Source organism: Anguilla anguilla, chromosome 10 (assembly GCF_013347855.1).
Source record: "Anguilla anguilla isolate fAngAng1 chromosome 10, fAngAng1.pri, whole genome shotgun sequence".
NCBI lineage: Eukaryota > Metazoa > Chordata > Actinopteri > Anguilliformes > Anguillidae > Anguilla > Anguilla anguilla.
In genome coordinates this window covers 26832856-26858200 of record NC_049210.1, presented here as the reverse complement: position 1 = coordinate 26858200, position 25345 = coordinate 26832856, and the positions used below count along the sequence as shown (strand labels likewise).

The 25345-nt window shown below is 39.9% G+C and overlaps 1 protein-coding gene across 2 annotated transcripts; it reads right to left on the bottom strand.

The window, feature by feature from the left end:
- Positions 1-9810: 9810 nt before the first annotated feature.
- LOC118207106 (solute carrier family 2, facilitated glucose transporter member 6-like) lies at positions 9811-18346 on the bottom strand. Of its 2 annotated transcripts, XM_035380413.1 has the most exons (11): positions 17879-18346; positions 17317-17470; positions 16845-17051; positions 16023-16122; positions 14815-15026; positions 13366-13515; positions 13054-13162; positions 12645-12797; positions 11003-11050; positions 10671-10816; positions 9811-10477 (listed from the first exon to the last, which is right to left on the bottom strand). In XM_035380413.1, the coding sequence occupies exons 1-11, from the start codon at positions 17923-17925 to the stop codon at positions 10316-10318; spliced, it is 1488 nt and encodes a 495-aa protein (XP_035236304.1). In that variant the 5' UTR covers positions 17926-18346; the 3' UTR covers positions 9811-10315. The 2 variants fall into 2 exon arrangements, with proteins under 2 accessions (XP_035236304.1, XP_035236305.1); XM_035380414.1 differs by lacking the exon at positions 11003-11050 and having other exon boundaries at positions 17879-18342.
- Positions 18347-25345: the final 6999 nt, after the last annotated feature.

Sequence of the window (25345 nt, the reverse complement as noted above, 5' to 3'; positions counted from 1 at the left end):
TCCAGGTGGTTGCTATGGAATTCTAGGCGGTTGCTAGGCTGTTGCTAGGCAGTTGTTATGGTGTTCCAGGTTGTTGCTAGGGTGTTTTTAGGTGGTTGCTATGGTGTTCCAGGTGGTTGCTAGGGTGTTTATAGGTGGTTGCTATGAAGTTCTAGGTGGTTGCTATGGTGTTGCTAGGTGGTTGCTATGGAGTTATAGCCGGTTGCTAGGGTGTTGCTAGGCATTTGTTATGGTGTTCCAGGTGGTTGCTATGGAATTCTAGATGGTTGCTAGGGTTTTCTAGCTGGTTGTTATGGTGTTGCTAGGTCGTTGCTATGGAGTTAGAGCCGGTTGCTAGGATTTTGCTAGGGGGTTGCTATGGCGTTCCAGGCGGTTGCTAGGTCTTTACTGAGTCCAATGACGCGACCCATAGTTCTCTATGACAAACGGTTCAAAAGTTATGAAATATCAAACATCGGCCAATCAGGAAGGGGGGTGTGGCTGATCTCCACCAATGGACAAAGGACTCTCTACCATGTCCAATGAGGCATTGCACAATTTGTGGGCAATTTTTCCCCATAGAGATGAATGGCCGAATGTTCAAATCTAGAGAGAGACCAGAGTACTGCTGCCATGCTGACATCACAAGGGTGAGAAGACAGAGCATTGTGACATCACAAAGGTGAACATTCCGCCATTCATTCTCTATGGGAAAAATTGCCCACAAATTGTGCAATGCCTCATTGGACATGGTAGAGAGTCCTTTGTCCATTGGTGGAGATCAGCCACAGCCACAAAACCGTGCAACCAATCTTTCCACAAAGTAATAGCACACCATTCCCGATCAAGCCGCTCGATTTGACATATTGCACGTGTATGTGGTGCAAAAACTCTGGGAGGAGTAGCGGTCCAAAAAATGGGCGGAATAAATAATAAAGAATAATATTATGTGCAATAATAATAGTGTAGTTGCCTTAAGGCAACCACACTAATAATAATATGTGCAATAATAATAGTGTAGTTGCCCTAAGGCAACCACACTAATAATAATAAATATGTGCAATAATAATAGTGTAGTTGCCCTAAGGCAACCACACTAATAATATGTGCAATAATAATAGTGTAGTTGCCCTAAGGCAACCACACTAATAATAAAGTATATGTGCAATAATAATAGTGTGTTTGCTTAAGGCAACCACACTAAATATGTGCGATAATAATAGTGTAGTTGCCTTAGGCAACCACACTAATAATAATATGTGCAATAATAATAGTGTAGTTGCCCTAAGGCAACCACACTAATAATATGTGCAATAATAATAGTGTAGTTGCCCTAAGGCAACCACACTAATAAAGAATATGTGCGATAATAATAGTGTAGTTGCCTGAGGCAACCACACTAATAATATGTGCAATAATAATAGTGTAGTTGCCCTAAGGCAACCACACTAATAATAATATGTGCAATAATAATAGTGTAGTTTCCCTAAGGCAACCACACTAATAAATATGTGCGATAATAATAGTGTAGTTGCCTGTGGCAACCACACTAAATATGTGCGATAATAATAGTGTAGTTGCCTGAGGCAACCACACTAATAATAATAAATATGTGCGATAATAATAGTGTAGGTGCCTGAGGCAACCACACTAATAATAATAAATATGTGCGATAATAATAGTGTAGTTGCCTGAGGCAACCACACTAATAATAATAATAATAAAGAATATGTGCGATAATAATAGTGTAGTTGCCTGAGGCAACCACACTAATAATAATAGTGTAGTTGCCCTAAGGCAACCACACTAATAATAATATGTGCAATAATAATAGTGTAGTTGCCCTAAGGCAACCACACTAATAATAATAATAATATGTGCAATAATAATAGTGTAGTTGCCCTAAGGCAACCACACTAATAAATATGTGCGATAATAATAGTGTAGTTGCCTGAGGCAACCACACTAATAATAATAAAGAATATGTGCAATAATAATAGTGTGTTTGCCTAAGGCAACCACACTAATAATATGTGCAATAATAATAGTGTGCTTGCCTAAGGCAACCACACTAATAATATGTGCAATAATAGTAGTGTGATTGCCTAAGGCAACCACACTAATAAGAATAATCCTAACAGATACAATAGGGTTCCACCAGCTTCGCTGCTTGGACCCCTAATAATCCTAACAGATACAATAGGGTTCCACCAGCTTCGCTGCTTGGACCCCTAATAATCCTAACAGATACAATAGGGTTCCACCAGCTTCGCTGCTTGGACCCCTAATAATAATAATCCTAACAAATACAATAGGGTTCCACCAGCTTCGCTGCTTGGACCCCTAATAATAATCCTAACAGACACAATAGGGTTCCACCAGCTTCGCTGCTTGGACCCCTAACTAACCAGAATTATAATGTTAGAACTCAATTTTAACCATTTTATGTAACTGTATAATCCTGTGCACCTGTAATCCGTGGCTGATTCAGTTATTAATGTACTCAGGCTTAAGCACGCAATATGTATACATGAAATATTGTATTCGTTAAAAGGGAAATCAGATCACACTGAACCTCGTTGTGAAACAAAGGCCAAGGTTTGCCCTGTTGGTGTTATTCAGGAAAATTCAGGCAGGGAAGATATAATCCAATCCATCGCACTCATAGGGCGACATTCACGTGCGAAAGGGGTGCCACGTGACGCATGTTCAGGGGCATGCCTGAGCAGCACTCTGCCTTACTGCTCATGTTCAGCTACAGTTGTGTGGGTGAGTACTGGACGACAACTGCTGGGCAAACCGGTTTGCTAGTGGCAAAATTAAGCAACAGAAAGGCCGTATAGGGAGTCTCTTGAATTGTTTACTTCTCAACGAGTCAATGTGGGCTGAAAACATTTTAGCAGTAAGGAGAATATGTTATACTGATTGTTATGCAGACTATACACTTGTTACTTTGCTTTGGATCTCTTTGGCCTGTGTGAACGGTGAAATGGCAAGAACTGTGAGGGATATGAGCATTGTGTGGCTTTTACCCACTCCCCGCAAAATAGGGAGGGGATGTTTTCCACGCGATGCTCTGCTCTGCTGTTAGGTCTCCCTCCAGGCGACAGTCATCATTTGATGATCGCTAAGGTCATGGGACAGCGTTTTGTTGTCTGACCGGACGGAATCTAACAACAGATCTTAGGGAAAGTTTGCCAAATGTGATCATACATGTATTAACATGAATACATATTAATCAACGTATACCAAATACATATTAAATGAATGCTAAGAAACGCTAAGAGTCCTAGTGCAGGAATATAAGGATGTGTGTTAGGATTAGGCTAGGCATGGGGTGTGCCGCAAGGGCTACCCACAAGGGCTGTCGTGCAGGAGGTGGCACAAAAAGAGTGCTCCGTAGTTTCTGCATTGTTATTAAGGCTATGCACTAGCCACCTCAGTCTGCATATCGGGTCATATTCCAGCACTATGCCAGTATTATCTGCATAGCTTATTCCAATAGTTAATCATGTTAGACATGGAACTTCCAAAGTTCCAAAGGGGGGAATGTGGAAGGGAAGTGCACTTAAGCTTACAGCCATCACCACTATAATGGTTCATATCAGGGCGTTAACATTACGTATTACCTGTAGAGTTAGAGTGGTCAGACCATGGTCAAATTATAAAACCAGCAGAAACCTTCATATAATGTAAGCACGGTCTCCTATAATGTAAACTTGGCCTTTCAAACAGACCATGTCATGAGTGTTAGAACCGGCAGGGGATGAATGAGATGAGCACCTGTTACATGAAAGAAAGGGGAGGTGAACATTTATTTTTTATATAAGAAAGGAAGAGGGCTTGGAAATAATGGTTTAAAATCTGGGCAGAAAATGAGAAACAATGGTGTATGGGAAAGAGTCAAGTAAAATGATGTAAGCATGTGGGAAAGGCCAAGTTTAAGCTCCACAACAGGAGGAGCTAACAAGATAGGATAAAAGGGAGTGTTCGGCCCCAGGGGAGTTCAGTGTGTCTTGTGTGTCTTGTCTGTGTTTTGTGTGTCTTGTCTGTGTTTTGTGTGTGTTTTGTTTGTCTTTGTGAGTGTCTTGTGGAATGCTTGGAGAGTGTTTGTATTGATATGCGTAGATCAGCCCGGGTTCTCGCATGTTATCTTTGAATTACCTGCAATAAATCCAGTTGCGTCAGACTCTGTGAAGTGTATATTTTTAAGATGTATTCAACAGTGCGAGGAGAACACCCAGCGCTTCTGGCCCAGGCTGGGGCCTGTTTTTCCCACAAAAGCCTCTTTGCCCAAGATGCAAAAAGTAATCCTAAACATTTATTTCAATACTGTAGTCGGAAATGGAAAGTCAAAGAGGATATCAGGTGGATCAGGAATGAAGGAGCATTGCTTTCTAAGAATAAATATATTGCTGATACCTTAACCTCTTAGCGCAGAGCCCCTAGTGGTCGGCACGCCGGCGTGCCGAGATTACTGAACTCAGACATTCGGTGCTACTGCAACCAAAGCATGAGTTAAAAACAGAAACGCATTGTTTTAGTTTCATTAGTAGACGATACATGACAACTATGCCAAATACGGAGTTTTGCAGCGCCACTATTGTGGCTCTGGTTGTTCATTTAACACGCACCCCCTCCATGCAGTCTCATCTACAACTACACCCCCCACTCACTTACGCATTCACTCTGTGGTAGCAGTAAAAGACGCTGCACCTAACGAAACGCGGACAACAATTTTTCGTCATTTCTTGGAAAACACTATTATTATTGAGGACTTCTGGGCATAGCTACGCCATATGTTTGCTGATAGACCTAGCTGACATCATTTTCTCGAGCAAAACAGAAGCGAATAGAACCGTATGATTGATTTACTTTCTCTGTCTTCATCTACTGAACATAGATAAGATTTCATCATTGCTATGTAAGTATTACTGCTCAAAATATTTCGGTTATACGTTATTTTTTTTAATTGAGTGTCTTTAAATAGGTTAGTGGTATTATATAACGTGAATATTTCACACTGTAATATAAGCGTTAGTAATAATGTATTTGTAAAGCATGCAACTGATGACGTGAGAGTTGGAACATTGCCAAAATGGTTAAAAATTGTTGTCATGTCGTCCCATCCCCATACAAGAAAACATACGAGAATACAGAGTATAGAAATACATACAAGAGTTAATTATTACACATTTAGGTACTTTGCACCGCATTGTGTGACAATATTCTTGCATTCTTTTTTTAATCTGATAGCAATGTTTCATTTTAAAGGGGCTCATTTATATGCTTTATAATGGACAAAAAGCATTTTATTCATTTTTGGAGAGATTTTGGATATGTTTCTGGACCCTTAGATATTTTAGACCACTGTACTGACTGAAAGCTTGTAATTCCCACTTGAAAATGATGTAACAGTGAGTTTCTTGAGTCAAAATAGTTGATTTGTAGTGAAATACGTGAATATAATGTGATTTACAGCAATGCATAATTTAGACATTTTGGATAGATTTGGTGACGCTGGGTACACTGCTTAGTTTTTGCTTCATACATCTATAGTAGATCTACATATCCACCTATTGATTTTATGAACTTGTGGTCAAGAAGTTTTTGATCCAGCACATGTATAGTTTAATCAGTGTTGGGGAAGCTACTTCGAAAGCATAGCTTTGCAAGCTACCAACTACTTCACACGGGAAGAAGTTGAACTACAGCAAAGCTACCCTAGGGAGAAATCTAGTTTGGTTAACTAAAGCTACTCAGAAAAAGTAGTTCAAACTACTTCGTAAAAAAAAAAAAAAAAAGATCAAATTGACAATGTACATGTGATACGAAATTATAACCAAATAACATTGAGTTTATTGCAAAAAGTGCCCACTTGTTCACAGGTCATACATAAACCAAAAAAAATAAATAAATACCCCACTGTTCATGGGAAAGGGCAAGGAATGTCACCTTTGGTTTTGTATACAATGTCCATCAGTCAGACACCTGCCTTCCAGAAACTAGAGTCCAGGTGGGGGTATTGCACCAAGCAGGATTACTCAGTTAGCCAGGTAACGTCTAATATAGAATATCATGACATTTATAATGGTCCATAGAATCACCCTCTATATCACTAGATCAACTTTAAATAAAATTGTATGCTGTTACAATATTAACCTTAGGTGGCAAAAGAACAGCAAGCCAACCTCAGCCTAGCCAGACCTTCATTTGAATGATTCTGGCTAAGCTATTCATAGTATTGGATTGATTGCAGACACCTTAGTCAGCAAACAAAGGTGATTATAATCAAATAGTAAGTGATTATCATGAAAGACTGGTCCCATGCATTGCGCCATATTGTATGGGCGGAAAAACACATTATGAGAATAGTATGACTAGGTCAGCTAACATTAGCTAATGGTTAGCGACATGTTCGTTTTTGATAGAATATAATTGTTGTCAGACGAATTAACGCTACAGACTTTATTTAATTAGACTAACGTTAACATTCACTGAATTAAATCACTTGCCTGAATGTAACATTACAATGTGGCTAACTTATCTAAACTTTGCTAAATTGGCTAGCAAAGTCAATGTTAATACACTCACCTTTATATGTGTTCTTAGATTTGTGTTTGACGTCTTTGCAGTAGAGTGTATTTACTTTCGGCTTGCATAGCTCACAAGTAAAAACGTAGGTTTTGTCGGTGGAGCTAGTCAGTGTCATGTATTTGCTTAAGTATGGCCATGGTGATTCTTCCTCAGGCTGAGATTTGGGAGGTTTATCCATGATGACACTGTCGCTGTGTGAGCACTGAGCAACGCCCACACTTTTCCACATGCATTACACAAAGGTCAAGTGTGTGGTGGTGGCTGCCTGATGAATACTTTGCCTGGGCATGCCTTCACAGCGGCCAGGATGAAAGAAAAAGGGGGCGGGGCTGGTCAAAGGGTGTCAATTGCAGTAGAGAAGCAATAAAAAAAACATTCCTTTCCTTTTATGGCCCAAAATTGTTTGTAGTTTCAGTAGTTAACTACACAAAAAATGGCAAAAAAAGTAATTTAACTACTTGAATCACTATGCAAAAATGAATGTAGTTGAACTACCAGCAAGCTACTGCAAAATGTAGTTAAACTACTAGTTTAATTACATGTAGTTCACGACTCCCCAACACTGAGTTTAACCTGCTGCATATATGCAATCTCTCAGTATTTCATTGCAAACTAAAAAAGGGCAAATTCATTTTTGATTTTTTGTCTAGACAATTGCATTTGTGGCACTTTATTTCTTCCAAAATCTGCGTTAGTATTGTAAATTGTACAAATGTCTTGCCTCATTTAAGCCATTTTTCAAGTCTCTGTGATGTTCACATCTGGAGTTATAAAGCTTTAAATAGGGTACCCCCGAAATGGGCAAGGATTGGCAAGATTTGGCATGTGCGCTAAGGGGTTAACATTGGGTGGGCGGGGTTTCAAGTTCTTTTTGCAACCAGGTGTTGCAGTTCATGCAGTAGCCACTGGGGTAAATGGCTTCACTCAGAGGCGAGTTGTTGCCCCTTGGTATTTATTCGATATTTAGTCCCAGATATTGACTGTAGAATTACATGGTATCATTTTTTAAAACTGTCTGGTTTATTTTGTTATTCAGTGAGCAGCGTTTTCACCGCTGTATTGGCATATTTTAGGGCTATTGTCGGGTTTATCTTGTTGCTATGACGGAATATGATTTTTTAGTGGTGAAAGAATATTTTTATGAGTGCCCAGATAGACAATATTGTCCATTATGTCATGGGTGGGGGGGTGTAGTTGCAGATGAGACTGCAGGGAGGGGGTGCGTGTTAAATGAACAATGGCGACAATGGTGGCGCGTCGAAATTCCGTATATAACAAAGCGTTTCTGTTTTTAACTCATACTTTGGTTGCAGTAGCACTGAATGTCTGAGTTCAGTAATCTCGGCACGCCGGCGTGCCGACCACTAGGGGTTTTGCTAAGACGTTAAAATACCAACTTCATGTCCAATTCCGGTTTAAGCCCCGCCCATTCCGAGTACGGATACAGATACAGATAATTTTGTTGGATGAACAAATACAGATACAGATGGTGTACTCGCTCACCCCTATTATCTAGTTAACTTGCTAATGATAATAGTTAAGAAAAAACAATCAAGCAAATGTTTGAGTGTTGGATCTGAATAAAGGCACTTTCATTTGCTAGTCACTAGTTAAAACTAGCTTCTGTTTGTGTTCGGGGAGACAGCCGAGAAGACACTTCACCAATCCTGCTAGGCAGGAACTGCAAGTGGGATGGCTAGCTGCATTAGCCCTGCTTGCTACCTAATTTTCTTAATCACAGGAGTGTTAGAATTGGTTAAAATGACGTTGCATTAGCTTTTATGAAGCTTAATCTGTGTGTTTTGTGTTTTTGCTTTCATTCCCATAAAGGATTTGTACTTATTCAATAAATTTGTGGATGCATTGTTTATTTATTTGCACCTATGTTGGAAATGGATGTGCTTGAAGTGACTAGTACATCAATAGCTATAATACTAGGGTTGCCATCTATAATTTTAACATGCAGATCGATATTTGTAGTGCTGCTGCTTTTGCCTCAATGCCTGGGCAACCAATGACCGCGAGTGATCACGCCCTGCTCGTGTTGATTGACAGGAGGTCTTTCCATTTTGAAAAGTCTCATCATGAAATGAAACCGTTAGTTCGGAAATAAAAATGCCATTTGGAAAAATGTCATTATGAAATAAAAAGCCATTTGGAAATACATGTTATTATGAAATAAAATATAATCACGTTATTGTGAAAAGGACAACCATGAGGTGACAATTATTTAATTATTTCAAAATAAAATGATTTATTTAATTATTGACCAATTTAATTCTTTATTTAGATATTAAATAAAATATGGAATTATATTAATAATTTCATTTTGGCACATTTAGTCCTCCATAGCAGCCCACCCGGTCTGTACAATTATAGACGAAACATTGAATATGGAAAACGAAGTGCAATTCTTTTGTATCTGACAAGCAAAGGAAACCTACCTCTTGAATTACAAATAAACAACAGACTATTTTCTCCTTTTGGTTGACAGGACATAATCGCAGCTGACCATCGGTTGTTTTCAAACTATAGGCCAATGGCTGATTGCAGTATTATCAGCCGATAATGTTTAGACTTGCAATATTGCAAGTTATACATAAGGTTGTTACAAGTTCTACTCAAACTTACGTTATACTGGTGCATCAAGCTGCAGGACTTCATTCAAGGTTAACTGGCTCAATCGCGACCTGCCATCATCTTCGTTGGCTGCGCCGCCTGTCAATCACCATCCACCAAGTCCCACCAATCCCCGCCCTCCGTGTCAATTCTGGATCAACCAATCAGAACTCGCCACCTCTGCTATATAAGCCTTGACTGTTTGCCAGGATGGATGTCTGACTTTTTGCTCTGTGTTAGTATTTGACTCTGTATGTTAATCACTCATTTGAACTTGTCTTGTTTTTGTGTACACTTCCAAGGCTTGGGACAGGTAAGACTAGGGGCTCCTGTACATATGCCCGTAGGGTATGTTATGTATAGATCCACTAGTCCTTAGGGGTGATTGCCAACCAATTGTTTTCAGTCTGCTAGTTAGAGTAGATAGGCTTTTTGTTTGTGTACTTGATACACTGGATTAAATTACACTCTGGTTTAGCTAGCTTGTTTTTCTGTTCTTTTGGCAACACCCAGCGTCCTTTGACCCTGGTAGTGTGTGTCTGGGTTGTTGTATGTCCTGTAGTAGTTTGTTGCACCTTTTGTTTTGTTCGCACAGTAAAACACTCATGCATTGAGTTGCTGCTTTTGTCTGTGTTTGATTTATTGTTGTTACCGTCATTTATACAGCATTAACATCTCCCGGCATTCTTAACATCCAGTTACAGACCCCATGCACCCCTAGACCCATGGGGTAATAACAAGGCTCAATCACCATTGTGTTACCTAATTCAGGGATAGATAGTGACATTTATTTTAATGAAAATCTTATTACTTTGAAGTGGCTTTGTGGTACATACAACTGGTTATTGTAATGTAGGTGGATTTTGTGTCATAACAATCTGATATTTATTCATGTATCTATTTTAATTAACTGGAAATACAATTAATGTAAAAGGCAAGTTTTCCCAAAAAAAACTTTTCATCAACCAAAGATGCATGTGGGACAAACATTCAATACATCACACAGCATTTCTAGTTGTTGTATCTTCAGGTTCCCAAGAGAGAACACATTAATGCCATCCGTCACAGCAGCAAAAAGCTTGGGATGTAAATGGGTGTTCTATATTTTCTGGACTAGCTGTCAGATGTCCCTAATGGTGAAGGCGCGACCAGTGCGGAAATAGTTCTCTATCTCCTCCAGGGAGCGTCCACGTGTCTCAGGTACACACACAGCTGTGAACATGATGTTGACCACACAGACCACAGAGAAGAACAGAAAGGGAACAAACAGTCCCCATGCTTCCTGTGGGGTAGAGAACAAATATGTACAACATATCTGGAACAACACCCACCCACAATACCCACTGTTCCTGAGACAATGTTTGCAGCCTTTCTTGTGAACCAGCCTTCAGAATCAGTACTTTTTGGATTTACAGGCTTGGTTAAGGTGTTTGGCTGGTAAGTAGATAGACAGACAGACAGACAGACAGACTCACCACCACATGCATAAAGACCTGAGTCAGTACAAAGGCAGTGAGCCAGCTGACACCAACACACAGACCAGAGGCCACACCCCTGGCCCCCAGTGGCAAGACCTCTGACATCAGCAGCCAAGTGATTGGGCCCCATCCCATGGCATAGCCTGGAGAGAGAAAGGAGTAGAACTGAATACAAACTAGCAGAAAGTTTGTTTCATTCCAATATAATGGTGTGGGCTATTTGATCAGGCAGATTATATACTGTAAGCAGGCTGCTATGTAACTGACTTGAGACTGTGACTTGCTGCCCTTGTTAGTAGTAAAGAACATGACATCTCTGTATACATTACATGCATCAGTGGCTCCATGCTTCACCCATACCATTCTAGGTTGGTCACCTGTACAGACGGGTGACAAATGAAAGGGAAAAACCAACATAGTGTCTTCGTAAGATGTTGGGCCACCACAAACTGCCAGAACAGCTTCAATGCGCCTTGGCATAGATTCTCTGCAACTCTATTGGAGGGATGGAACACCATTCTTCCGAAAGATATTCCATACACATTGGTCGAAAATGTCCTGTAGGTACTCCATTGGGTTGAGATCTGGTGACTGCAAAGTCCATAGCATATGATTCACATAATTTACATACTCATCAAACCATTCAATGACCCCTTGTGTCTTGTGGTTGGGGGCACTGTCATTCTGGAATAGGCCACTCCCATCAGGATAGTTTCATCATAGGATAAAGGTTATCACTCAGAATAACTTTGTATTTATTTTCAGAGGCCCTTCCCTCTTAGGGGACAAGTGGACCCAAACCATGCCATGAAAATGACCCCCACAGCATAAAAGCCACCAGATCCCCTCACTGTAGGGGTCAAGCATTCAGGCCTGTACCGTTGTCTAGGTGTATGCCACACATGCACTTGCCCACTTGTTGAGAATATGGTGACTCATCTCACCATTTCGCATCTGTGCAGACCAGTGCTTATGGTCTTTGCACTACTGAACTCTTAAATGTGTATAGACCAAAAGCACTTGTAATGAGGGGTTTATGCACTGCAACCCTACTATAATATCCCTCTCTATGTAGTTGTTGACGAACTGTGCTTGCTGACACAGTCTGATCACCTACATTGACATTCTCAGTCTCCTGAGGTAGAGCTGCTCTTCTGTTTTGCCTTACATATTGCACTAATACACGAGCATCACTAACCTCTAATACACCCACAATTTCCGACCCTATTTACTGCTGTCTTTCCCATAGATCTAAATGCAGGTGTCACTTTAGTCACTGTTTCTATTGAAACACCAGCCAGTTAAGCACTCTTTGTGACTGAAGCTCCTGCTATCCGTGGCAGAATAATGAACCCTCTTTCAGTCACTTAGATCTTTTCTTCATGCCCGAAATAACCCGAAACCCTATTACTCTGGCTTGTAAATACAATCCTCAGGCAATCGCAATTGTCCTGTCCTCCCATACACTCAGTTAACGTGCCATTTCCTTATCAGCAAACCTAGTAATGAGAAGCTCCCAGAAGGTTCTACATACCAGAAGCCATTAGCTTCCATTAGAAACAATTTCCCTCGTCAAACTGAAGAAAAAAAACTTTTTGAAGGTTGTTCTTTAAATTATTTGTTGATGGCTAAATGGAGTTAAGGAATTAGACTATCATAATAAAAACCACAAATTGAAAGAAAGTACAATAAAATTTTATGCTGATTGCCCAATTCCTAAATAAACAGATTTACATCAAACCACCCCAATAATTTTTTTAATTTCCTTATTTTCATCATTTTCATGAAATGTTCTTGTTTGACTGAAAACCAATGCCTTATGGGGTTGAGGTCCATCCCTGATGTTCCTTCAGTTTTTGCTTTCCTAGTATGTATCTCATCACATCCTCTGAACACATGCTTCAATTGTTGCAGTTAATATATTCTGTCATGTGTGCTATTATTTTTAATGGGGTTTATCAACAAACTTACCAAATATAATGATCATGGTGCTGATCAACGGGATGAGGCTAGAGGGGTCAAAGGGTGTGGTCTGTAAGGGGAGGGTGGTGACATTGAGGGCAGGGCATGGCGTGGTGTGAGAGTATATGCTCATGCTAAGGGTGGAAAGGAACATCAGGAATCCTGGTGGGAGAAAGGAAGGAGTCGGAGTAAATGATTGGTTCATCAGACATTCACTGTTGTTTCATTAGACAGTCAGTCACTAAGCCTATGAGTCAGGCAGCCCGTGAATGAGTAAATCAGTCAGTTCGCAGCTGCTGGTCAGCCTATGCCTTCTTTGTACAGATTAAGATTAGGAGTTTCCAGACCTGACCTGTCAGGTCTGCAAACTGTTAATCATCCTGCCTACAGCCCTAGGTGTCAATCATTCTGCTCCCACCTGATGAGAAGAGGAGGGCCTTCCTGCCAGCCTTGTCCATTAAACTGGCCGCGATCACAATAGACAGCAGCCGTACCGAGCCCACCAGGGCTGCATCATACTTTGGCTCCTAAGTAAACACACCTAATGCATTAGCACAAAGAGAATTTACACCACAGTTTACAGCTAGCTACCCTAGTAAAACAAAGGATTGAAACCTACACTTATGTACCTAGACACAGATTGTATGCACAAATGTGTATTTCAAACCAGTTTCTTCTAAAATGTGACCCTAGAAAAACAATGTGCATGTAGCTGGAAAATGTGACGTACCAGTGAGACTCTGGTCAGGTGAAAGATGGGCTCCAAGTACACAAGGATGGGAGTTATTCCAGTCATCTGCTGCAGGAACCGCATCACCACGGCAATCTGGATTGGCTTATAGTAGAATGGTGTGGCCAGCTCCGCCCATCTTATCTTTCTCTAGAAAACAACATTTGAATCCCACATCATTTTGTTTACTTATTAATTTATACAGGACAGGCAGGAATAGGCTTGATATGAACAAGTATATTCACTCCCTTCCTAGATACTCCATTAGCCTTTCATAAAATAACCAGCACATCATGCCTCTGCATACAATACATATCAATACAGTACAGACAAAAAATACAATAAGTATGTGTATGTATACTGTGTATGTATATATATATATATATATATGTGTGTGTGTGTAAACAGCATACATATACTATTGTACATGAGTATGTGTTACAAGGATTGTCAGTCAGTGGATTTTACAATGAACTTTGGAGCGAAGACTCAAACTTGTGTAATCCAAGTGGGGTGTTTTATTAGCAAAAGTGCCCCCAACTATTATACATACATTTACACATATATACAAAACAAAACAATCAGCACATCAATTATACTCATTCAAGTACACTCAACCTACTGCCAGCCACTACTGAGAGCAAAATGACCTGCTTATATACACTACACATTATCTATATACAGACTATACCATTTCCATGCAGTATTCAATTTTCTCAGAGGAAATGGCAGTATATATTTTTACATACAGAAATCATATATTATCCGTTGCTACTTTATATCTAATAATCACATATCTAATTGGGTATGAGAAAATATTACAAATGCACTTTATGGACTCCTCGTCTAAAATAGCCAATTCTTCTTGTTCAGCGCTTCAAATAAAATTGCACAGAATCGTGACAGTCGGATTACGTCATTCCAGTTTGAAAATGGAACAAACGGAGTAAACCACGGTTAGTAGCAACTCCTAAAATTGCGTTTATTGAACATGGAATGCTAAAATAATTCAATTTAATGTTTGAAACCAGATGTGTATGTTTAAGTGATTTGCAGTATATTGTGGTGGTGAACAGATGTACAGTAGCGAATGTGTTTGAGTTGACAAACTAGCAAGCATGAATGGTGTGCACTACATTTATGAAAGTGGCATACTAGCACCAAACAACCGCTACCATAAGCAGTTAAAACACAAACGTTTTAAAAAATAGTGTCCTAGCAGGTACGGAGGGTTCACTCCGTTACAGTATGTCCTGTATATTATACAAAATTAGAGAACAGAGTGGAGCTAGGAGCTTTTCTATTACATAATATGAAAATCTGGAATTTCTGCAGCACAACTACCACATATTCAGTATATACAATCACAGCTACAAAAAAAAAAAAAAACTCTCTCTTGAGGAGACACACACACACACAAACAGACACACTGTGTTTTTGCAGTGTAACCTGTGAAGCGATGCTCCTTTGGATTTTGTTGAACTCAGCAGTGATGTCAGAGCTTGGGCCCCGGAGCCAGCCTAATGCTTGGTGGGCATCAGCATCTCTCCCTTGGGCAATGAGATACCGCGGTGACTTTGGCATGAAGCAAAGCAGCACCAGCATGATGAGACTGGGAACCTCTCCAGCGACTGCTAGCCATCGCCATGGCAACACCAGACCTTCCCAGAAACACAGAAAATCAACAGGCCTAATGGCCAACCTAACAGTGACTGTCACGAGGCTTAATGCTGTAACTGTAACTGGGAAGATTCTAAAGTTAATAATAATCATATGAGGATAAGAACACATAATAATGGTCATTCAGCCCATCTTAAGCTTCCCACTTTGCTACAAACTAGAAAGTATTTTATCTTGCATAAAGCCTGGACTTGAACACCCAAGGGTCACTGTCTCTACTACAAGACTAAGCAAGCTGTTACAAAACTCTTTGTGTATATGAATACTTCCTGATATTCATGAGGAAGTTATCTTTGGCTAATTTCCTCATATTACTCAATCTCATTCAAATCCCATCAAAGTCTCCTTTTACTAAGCCAGATGATATCAACTATCTTGACAATCTTATCTCATTACTAATAATGCACATTTGTACAATGCAATGTACCCTTCTTTGAACTTTCCACAGAGCTGAACACAGTACTTTAAGGAAGATATAGAAGTTTCAAAAAAAAGTTTTTTAAGGCTACTAAATTGGTTTCTACGAGATGCTATTACTAAAACATGAACCGTATTGTCAAGCAAGTCTGTGTCTTACAACGAGACCAAGATACTGTTTTTTTAACATTTTAAGTTGTCAAACTAGATCTTGAAAATAGAGGTGGGTGGGGCAAAAGTGAAGTGAAAATGGACACTCTACCCCTAATTTTCATAATGATGGTAAGTGTTTTGGTCTCAAAACATACCAATGGTCATTGCTCCAATGTTACATTAACAATGTTTGTAGGTTTTGATTGACGCATGCCTTCTTGGCCAGGCCAGTGTTGTAAATAAGAATTTGTTCTCAATCGCTTTTACCCGGTTAAATAAAGGTTAAGTAAATAAATGAATAAAATAAGGGTGTCAAATATCAGAAAGATCTGAGAGGCCAAGGTTAAAAAGGCTACATTTTCCTGGCGAATTACCCACAAATCATTTTGGTTATGCAAGGATCTTACCAAGAGCATAGAGAGCAAGGGATCCACACACAGCAGTGATCTGGGGACAGGATCCCAGGATTCCCCTGACTGCTGGATGGGAGATCTCTGACACATATACCTTGGACAGGTGAGACAGGTAAAATAAAATTTTTAACATCCAAGCATGGTAATGAATGAACTGTAATCCACCCGATTTATTCTCAGTTAGGTTTCAAAATGTATTTGCCAGACCTTAAATTTCCCTTATGTTTGGAACTCAGTGTTTGTGATGATAAACATACTGGTCACACACAGGTTGGCAAATTTTTAATCAGCCCTTAAAATCAGACCTTTTCTGTATCATTTTTGCTTGCATTTTTGAAGACAGAGTTGTGTTTCACCATGGTTCCTGCCACTATTTCAATAAAAAGAAAATAATATATTAGATAAATGTTAAACATCATTTTAATTAGGCAGTCCAGCATCTTTTAAATGTGACAAAGGTCTTATGAAGGTCTTTTCTTAGCACTTTTGCTGAAGTAGGCTACTGCTAACTTCACATTTTCAGTATTGAAATCTATATTTGAAGATTCATTCAGAAAACCTTTAGGGATAAACTGCACCCAGCGTATAATTTTTGTATATTTTTTCATTTCAAGCTATAAAATAAATCATACAAAAACTTCTATCAAAGTATGTTGCGTTTAAATGACAAGATCAGAATGCTTTGTTAGCAGTTTTGTCCTGCCTGGCTGAGTCATTCCATTCACTGGGTGATGCTAGAGCCAATTGTACAACACCTGCAGGCATGCCAGCCACAATTGGATGCACTGTTGCTCTGACTGGATTAGCGTGACTCACAGGAATGGAGGCAGCAGTCATGCCTCCCGCAATCCCAGTCAGGAATCGGCCCAGGTGCAGCATCCACACCACCTGAGCCCCGCCTATCAGCAGATACCCCGCAGTGGAAGGCACAGCAGACAGCATGATGCTGAGCTTCCTGCCGAGCCTGTCGTTCAGCAACATGGTCCCCAGGCCCCCCGCCACAGCGCCCAGCGTGAAGATTGACTGACCAGGGGAGAGAGAGTGGGAAATGGAGATGGATATAAAATAAGAGAGCAGGAAGAGAAAAGAAACAAAATAATTCATTTGAAGCAAAAACCAAAAACAAAACTCAAAACCAGTTTTAAGATTATCTTTCACGATATGACAATAGCCCTGCTTACATTGAATCCACAGTACTTACAAAACAATGTTCATGAAGTACTCAGTCTCATGACGTTTAGTAAAAACTGCTAGGGAAGTGAGTGTCATAATTGTTTGCTTTTCTTACCCCAAACCAAGCCACCTGATGTGTGTTCATCCTCAGACTGGGGTTATCAATGACTTGAAGCTGGGGTATCACTGGGGAAGGGTACACCATAGAAAATCCAAAATTGAAGTTCCCTAGAACAGCGGAAAATACTGCCAGGAACAGCCTGGTGTTGCTGGGAAGAGAAAAAACCCAAAGTGTAAATCCCTCTTTACCACCAGTCAATTCTGTTCAAAAATGCAAGCACACAGACTTTTGGGTAATACTATGTGTTTCCACAGAACATCAAAGTAATACTTTAAATGTTAAAAGGATAAAATGGTTTTAAATGCCGCAGTCAAGCACAGTAAGCTAGAAATGGCACATCGAAACGGTATGTCTGCATTAAACCGTACGAGTTCTGTTCTATTAAACCGTACGCCTGTATGTGTTCCGTCTCGACTCACAATTCAAACATCTATCGAACTCTTTGTGAGACTGTATCAGAAACATTTCCAGCTCTTCCATTGTTTCTCCATTTACACAAACTATCTCTCTCTTAAAAAATATTTGAATACTTTGCCAATAACTTTATCGCCATTACCTTGTGGTTCCTGAACCGCTGTTACGAAGTGGCTTTGTCTCGTCCATTCTGCTACCTGATTAGCTCGTGTTGGAAGCGGCCTCTTGAATAAAACGAAACGCAGTGTGCTCCAGATAATACAGAACACGAAACTGAAAGCGCACAGAAAAATGTTTTATTTCGAAAATCGGGATTTTTTATCTTTGGCCCACAAAATACGGAACCATGAACCGTGAAATTGTAAAGAAACAAAAAATGTTTCGGTTACATTTCATTTCTTTCACCCTGAATGCTGTCGCCACTTTTCCATGAATTTACCAAGTGGAAAGTTGAAAAAGTACAATGATCTATAATTTTTATTATTGTCGTATATTTCGAAAAATCGGATTGAAAAAAAACCCATTGAAAAGTTAAAGCAGACTTTTCGGTCTAATTTGGGGAAGTGAGCAATCCTTACCCAAGTGACTATGGTATGACATCATTGAGAAGGTGGAAAGCCCAGGGACCAGGGATTGCCATAAAAAAAAAAAATTAAAAAAAAGAAAAAAAAAAAAAAAAAGACCAGGGATTGCCATTCTCAGTAAAGCTCATAAACTCCAGTGGTTACCAAAAAGAAAATTTCCACATTGAAGTCCATTCGGAACTACGAATTTACTCTGGCCAAACTAAATAATTTTGGACAGAACTTTTTAGCTCTAAAATTTCTTCACACTGAACTAAAAAGTCTCCAGCCACCGATTTTGTTTGAGTCCAACAGAAGAAGATCTAAGATTTTTTCATTCCAATTTGGTCCGCATGGTTTTACGTCACAGCGCGCGTACTTGCTTGGACGAGCACGGAGCATTATGAGGCTGTTGACTTATCGATGTAGAAATGAGTTAAATTCAGAGTTGCTTGCACAGAACCGATGTATCAGAATACGCGGACTATTAAACCATGACCTAGGATTAGGGAGACCGGGGCTGGTTGTCACAATTTTTACTTTCAATAAAATTCCCGAGCAACACTGTGCTGTATTAATTCAGTGAAATCATCAATTTACTGCATTCCAAAATATTTTTACTCGTCAAAACAGACAAACATTTCAATCAATATACTGTAAAACATTTCAATCAATATAAAAACGTCTGATTTCATTTCACATGTAAAACATTGCAATTAATTAAACATTTCAATCAATATAAAACATCTGCTTTCATTTCAAACAATATAAAACATTTCAATCAATATAAAAACGTCTGATTTCATTTCAAACAATATAAAACATTTCAATCAATATAAAACATCTGATTTCATTTGAATCAATTGAATAAAATTTATAAAAATGTATGATTTCATGCCAACATTCATAAAAGCTATGTAAAACTTTAACCTTTACAGTAAGATTCAAACAGACATAAAACATGAAAATATAGTTTTAAAACATTAACAAAACTGCACTGAAAATATTCAATATTTTGTATGTGGGCATGTATGTGTCCTTCTGTCTGTGTGTTTGTTTGAGTGTGTGTGTGTGTGTGCGCATTACAGAGAGAGAGGGGGAGAATGAGCGAGAGAGAGACAAATAGTAAAGAGAACAAAGACTTAATCTGAGTTGGAATCACAGGATTCACAGTTGTGGCAGATATATACTCGTACTGGCATGCCAGGTGTACAGTCCTTGTGTGCCCAGTTGTGACAAAGGTAGCACTGCAGCCATACCTCTTTAGAGCGGCTGTTTGAGAAGGGCTCAAGACATACGAGGCAAAAGCACTCCTCCTCTTCAGATGATGACTCTGAAATGAGCCTTCTTTTTGTTTTTTGCTTTTTCTTTTGACTGAGTGAGGGGGGATTTTGGCGTTTTCTTTCTTTCTCTGTGCATCGTTTCTTTGTCATCTTTTGCTTCTTTTTCTCCTCTTCGAGTTGTTCTTTAACTGGTGTGTCTGTGAGTATAGCACTTTTTCTCTTCCTTCTCTTTTGGACAGCCTTCCTAGGGCCAGCCTTTGGATATGGCCTCAGGGCTTCTGGACTAGTAATGGCAGCATTGGAGCATGCTGTTGTGCTGATGTCACCCTCAGCTGGTTGGGGGGTGTCTTTACTTGTTGAAGGGGTTGGGAGAGACTCATCCTGTGCTGCAATGTCATGGTTTGTTACTAAAATGTGACTGTCACTGGATGTTTGGGGGGGGCATGACTCAGGATTTGGGCGAGAAAATCCAAATCAGGAAAAATCTGTTTATTAAAAGGACAAATGCCACTCACTCTGAAACCTGCCTGGTTGTTTACTGGTGTTGCAGACAGTGGGTAAGCAGTGGCAACAAGGTCAGGGATGTCGTATATTGTCATGGTTTTTCCTGGGTTATTGATCATCCATGCAGCAGAGGCTGTGTTGATGTTTTTCTTCAAGGGCCCAAACACTGTCCTGTCCAGTGGCTGCAGACGATGGGAGCAATGTGGTGGAAATGACAGCAGGACAATGCCATTCCGTTTTGCATAATCAAGCCCTTCGATAGACAGGTGAGACCCATGATTATCCAGAAGAAGCAAGCATGGATTTTGAATAGTGCACTTAGTGTGGGAAACAAAATGTTGTAAGAATTCCAAGAAATGCTCCTCCTTCATCCAGCCACTTACATTGGCTGATCCTCTGCTACCAATTGGAGCGTTGTTAAGGAAGTGATCCTTAAAGTTTACTCTTGGGAAGATGAAAAATGGTGGAATACTGTTCCCTGAAGCAGAAACAGCACAGGCCAATGTGACAAGGGTGCCCCTCTCTGCTGAGGTAATTGATCCAACCTGCTTGAAACCTCTGCGTGCTACAACCTTGTTTGGCTTGTGCACAGTAGTTATGCCAGTCTCGTCCATATTCCATATTTCATGTGGCTGGAATTTATGTCTTTTCATGACTTCCTCCAGGTTGTTGAAGAATTGTTCAACATTTTCTTTATTAAAGCTAGTGGCACGTGCCAGACTGGTTGCTTCAGGTGTGCGGATAGACAGGGCTGGATGGCGTTTGAGAAAAGCAGTAAACCAGTCAGGACCTGCAAGGTTCTTCTCACACCATGACTGTGGAACAGGCAGCTTGAGAGCCACTGCATACTGATATGCAAGGCCACGGACGTCTTTGGGTGAGAGGCCAAAATAAATGTCAGATGCTTTAATCACATAATTCACCAATTCCATTTCCTGGTTTTTGTCAAATATAAGCCTGTTTCTTATGTACCCAACATGCTTGGAGGGAAAAGGATTAACACCCTGTATGTCTCTCTCACTGAACTTTTGGCAGTATCTTGCAAGTGTGCGATAATTTATATTGAATTCCTTAGCTGTGCTTCTGATGGTTTTATTTTCTAGCTTCACCTTTCTTGCTGCACTTAACATGACATCTGACCCTGTCTGGCCTTTCTCTGTTTTCTTGACGAATGTCCTCACCATCTTTCTACCTAAAGAGACATAGCCTATAGAATGACAGACATATAGAATGGAATAATTCATAAGATTGTGACATCAATCATGTGTCAGGGGCTGGTTGTCACATGTGACAACCAGCCCCTGACAAAATGTGACGACCAGCCCCATTAGCACAGTTTCGCTACATGGGAGGCTACTGACCACATGGTTTAAACTAGCTAGAAAAAATATTATTGTAAATGTAGCTCTCACCCTCTTCTTTTCACTGATAGTTTTAGTTTTTAGCTAAATTTCTATTTTAAAATTAAAAACAAATAAAAAAATTACTTTTTTGCCATGATTTTTATAAAATTCCTCTCACCTCAATGTGTAGTGGCTTGCAGGTGAAATGACCATGTGGCTGACCTTTGACCACAAAGGACACTTTGGTGACATGTTTTTTTTTAGACAGTGCCCTCTAGTGGGGAAGATATAAGAAGTGTGACAACCAACCCATGTGACAACCAGCCCCGGTCTCCCCATGAATCCATATTGTCATTTTGATATATGAATGTTGCTAATAATCAGGGCAGTGTCTAGGGGGTGGGCTGGGGTGAGCGTTGCCCACCCACAGATAAGCCTTGTCCACCCAGAGGAATCATCTGCCCATCCAATGAAAACTCTGAGAAAATCACCGTTATAGCTATTTTTTTGAGCGTTCATAGTTTTCTGTAATTTTGTCATTGGTCATCAAAAAATGCACTGCTTTCCTATTGGCCATTTTGAAGGTGTGGGTGTGCTTAGTCAGTGCTGCTCCTTTACATTATCGCCAAACCACGACACTTCTTAATCTTCACACATGGGGTACGGACATGGTTAAGTGAACTGCAAAACCTTTTTGTAGCTAGCTGCTCTCAGCAATCCAATTAAAACGGCTAATACCTTTGATTCTTGTTCATTCTTTTCTCTGGTTCTTATAAGTTATATTAGTAGCAGAGACTGAAAAAATATGGACACAGCTACTGTGACGTCACCCATTGACACTCCGTGGGTCTCTAAAACACGTTTTGAAGCTCAATGGCGGGCCATGTTGTCAATTTGGAGCCAAAACCATAGAGTTAAGCGGTTCTGTGATTTTTACGATGTGATTGACAGTCCGGTGCGGGAAAGCCCATCAATCTGAGCGAACGATTGCAGAACGAACTTGAGGCTAGCTGACTGTCTGCCGTTATGTTTTAAAATATATTATCAAATGTTTACGGAGTTTAATTTCCATCCGTGACTGTGCTGTGTCATGTAATCACGTTATATGTATGACATTAATAATACCATTATGTTCAGTTATCTTCAATTTATGTTTCTCAGAAAAACGAATATGTTTAGCTAGCATATCACTGCAGCTTGCCAGTGAGCTAGGTAGACTATCCGTGGTTAGCTCACGCATTAGCAATATGAACCACAGGGGAAGAACATCGACTACACTGATGGTCATTCAATCAGAGATGTGTAGGCTACTGGTGATTTGGCTAATGTTCATATAACTGTCTGGTAGACCTGCTGTTAACCGAGTAAGTTAACCTTGTAGGTTTTCGCCGCCGTTTGTGGTGTTCACTTGCTGAGTGACGCTAGCTGACCGATCATTCGCAAGTCACTTTTTACCGAATAAAAATTAACACAGCGGTGATTAACAAATCTACCAAGTATTTTAATAACTGATCTGCCGGCGTGTAAATATGACAACGCACTTTGTACAGCAAGTTTTCCACCTGGTGCATGAAGACAAAAATAATGTAGGCTACATTGAATTTCTAATTATTATTAGGCTATTATTATTTTTTCTTGTAGATCATCAAAACCAATGGAGAAAAGCCAATATACGCAAGGAGCCCCCAGGACCGATTCTGAGAACCACTGTCTTAAATGCAGAGGTGGGTAACCCAGCTTCAAAGAGTAAAAAGACTGACTATGTAGGCCTATTTGCTCCACCACCATGCAGTAAACCAGCTGATTCTAATTAGCATAACTCTTCAGCATGATAGGAGAACTAATTATTGTAATCAGCTGGTTTAGTGCATGGTGGTGGAGCAAATACATGGTCAGTCTTTTTACTTTTTGAAGCCGGGTTACCCACCTCTGCTTAAATGCTCTTGTCGGTCTCTTAAATGCTAAAAACATGTTCCTTTCTAAATGCCAGTCTTAAAAAGATGGTTAATTTAGTTAAATTCTGTGCGTGTGATTTCATCGTGTGTTGTATGTTATCCAGCAAATAAACCTTAAGACTATTAATTAGCTTCGTGAAACTGAAAATTTTGCAGAGTTTATCCCAAAATCGGGATTATATTAGTTTTGTCACATGCGTGAAGCATGGCCCAGGTAGACATTTACGGAATGCACACGACTGACAAGCCGTCAAACACGTTTGACAGATTGAATATTTGCCGGTTAGGGTTAGCTAGCTAGTCAAATGGCTTGGTAGCCGAAGTTGCGAACTGTTTTAGCATAGGCCAAATATAGCAAGCTGATTACGCTTTCTGCCAACTAATTCTTTGGTTAAGTAGGCTAAAGGAAATAGTAAAAATGACTCGGCTACCGAAAATCTTCAGAGGAGGATTATTTTATGGTCATCTAGTGCAGCTGTAAATAGCACACGCCATAATGAAATCACCACGAAATGGGATGCCTGCATTTTCTGACTTCGCACAGCTGGACCGTGGTCGGAGCCGCAATGTCAAGGCCAAGAGGCACCACCTCCCACCCCAGTGACCATAGACTGTAGCCCCTACTGTAGCTTAGTCCTTTGCAGCAATCAGGAAGTGACGCAAACTGTACCTCATTGGTCCACAACAAATATTATAACAGTGCCCAAATGACACAATAAATCATGAAATCGACCCATGGACAGTCATAAGACGAATAAAATACACATATTGTGACTATTTGTTCTCATGAGAAAAAATTATTGACTTTGTATTTTGACCGCATTTGTACCGTAGACTTACATGGAAACCGTATATGAAAACACCTATACTGGAGCCAACCGTAGTGGCGCTAGTGAGCAACCAGGAACAACAAGACCAGGAAATGAGCTTCAAAAACGAAGTCTGGTTTTGGCCGCTTGATTAGTTAGTCTGGTATAGTTTCAAAGTTCCATGAAATGAGCGACAGTGAGCGACAGTAAGACGGCAGATTCGTCGGAAATCGTTCAAAATAAAAGTCTGCCTGCGCGAAAGCGAGAAACGCGTATCTCACAGTTTATTTTCTGAACTAGCGACGTTTTGACATGTCAAAATACTCCGTTATAATTATAATGGCAATTAAAAAGGCAGTGTATTTTTATAAAGCTTTCTTTATATTTCTGCCATGTTGATTCTTGGAAGTGCAGTAAGTCTAAATATGAAATACCATGATCTTGCTTTTCTTAGGAGAATATAAAACTGATTCCAGCATATTTGTCATAATTAATAGGTCATGTTACCACTGAGGTGTTCTAACAACTCTAGATGATAGCTTCCTGGCTAATTGTTATAGGATAAACTATGTGGCATGGGTTTGTTAGTACACAATAAAATGTCCAGTGCTAATTAAATTCTAAATAGATACCATTTGGACCCACATTCCAGAGTCAGACCAAAAGCTATCTGTTAACACTTGAAATAACAATGCACATTTACTGCATACAGCCCTTCACTAAACTGATATGATGACAAAGATATCAAATAAACATGATAGAACATTTGATAGAAAATGTTGTGGTTCAACTAAACAGTGTATTCCTCTAGTATAGGTCAATGCTACCTCCCCTGGACATGTTGTCTCAATGATATGCGGGTGTTTTGAATACCTTGGACCCCCCACTCTTCAGATATGGTGTCACTTATATCAAATAAGCGTCATAGAAAATGTGACTGGGGTTTGAACATGCAGTACATAGGCAAATTTCATTCAATTAAATCCAAACCGCTTTCTGATAGCATAACATATATACTGCACTGCTGCCTCCCCTGGACATGTTGTCTCAATGATATGGGGGGTGTTTTGAATACCTTGGACCCTCCACTCTTCAGATATGGTGTCACTTATATCAAATAAGCGTCATAGAAAATGTGGCTGGGGTTTGAAC

What these genes read in the sequence shown, in the direction of transcription:
- LOC118207106 (XM_035380413.1), bottom strand. Translation starts at nt 17,925, where the DNA reads ATGGACGAGACAAAGCCACTTCGTAACAGCGGTTCAGGAACCACAAG. An exon ending in CCTTGCTCTCTATGCTCTTG is followed by an intron (nt 15,027 to 16,022) that starts GTAAGATCCTTG and finishes GTTTCTGGGAAG; the next exon opens with GTCTGGTGTTGCCATGGCGA. An exon ending in GCATGGAGCCACTGATGCAT is followed by an intron (nt 10,817 to 11,002) that starts GTAATGTATACA and finishes TTCTCTCTCCAG; the next exon opens with GCTATGCCATGGGATGGGGC.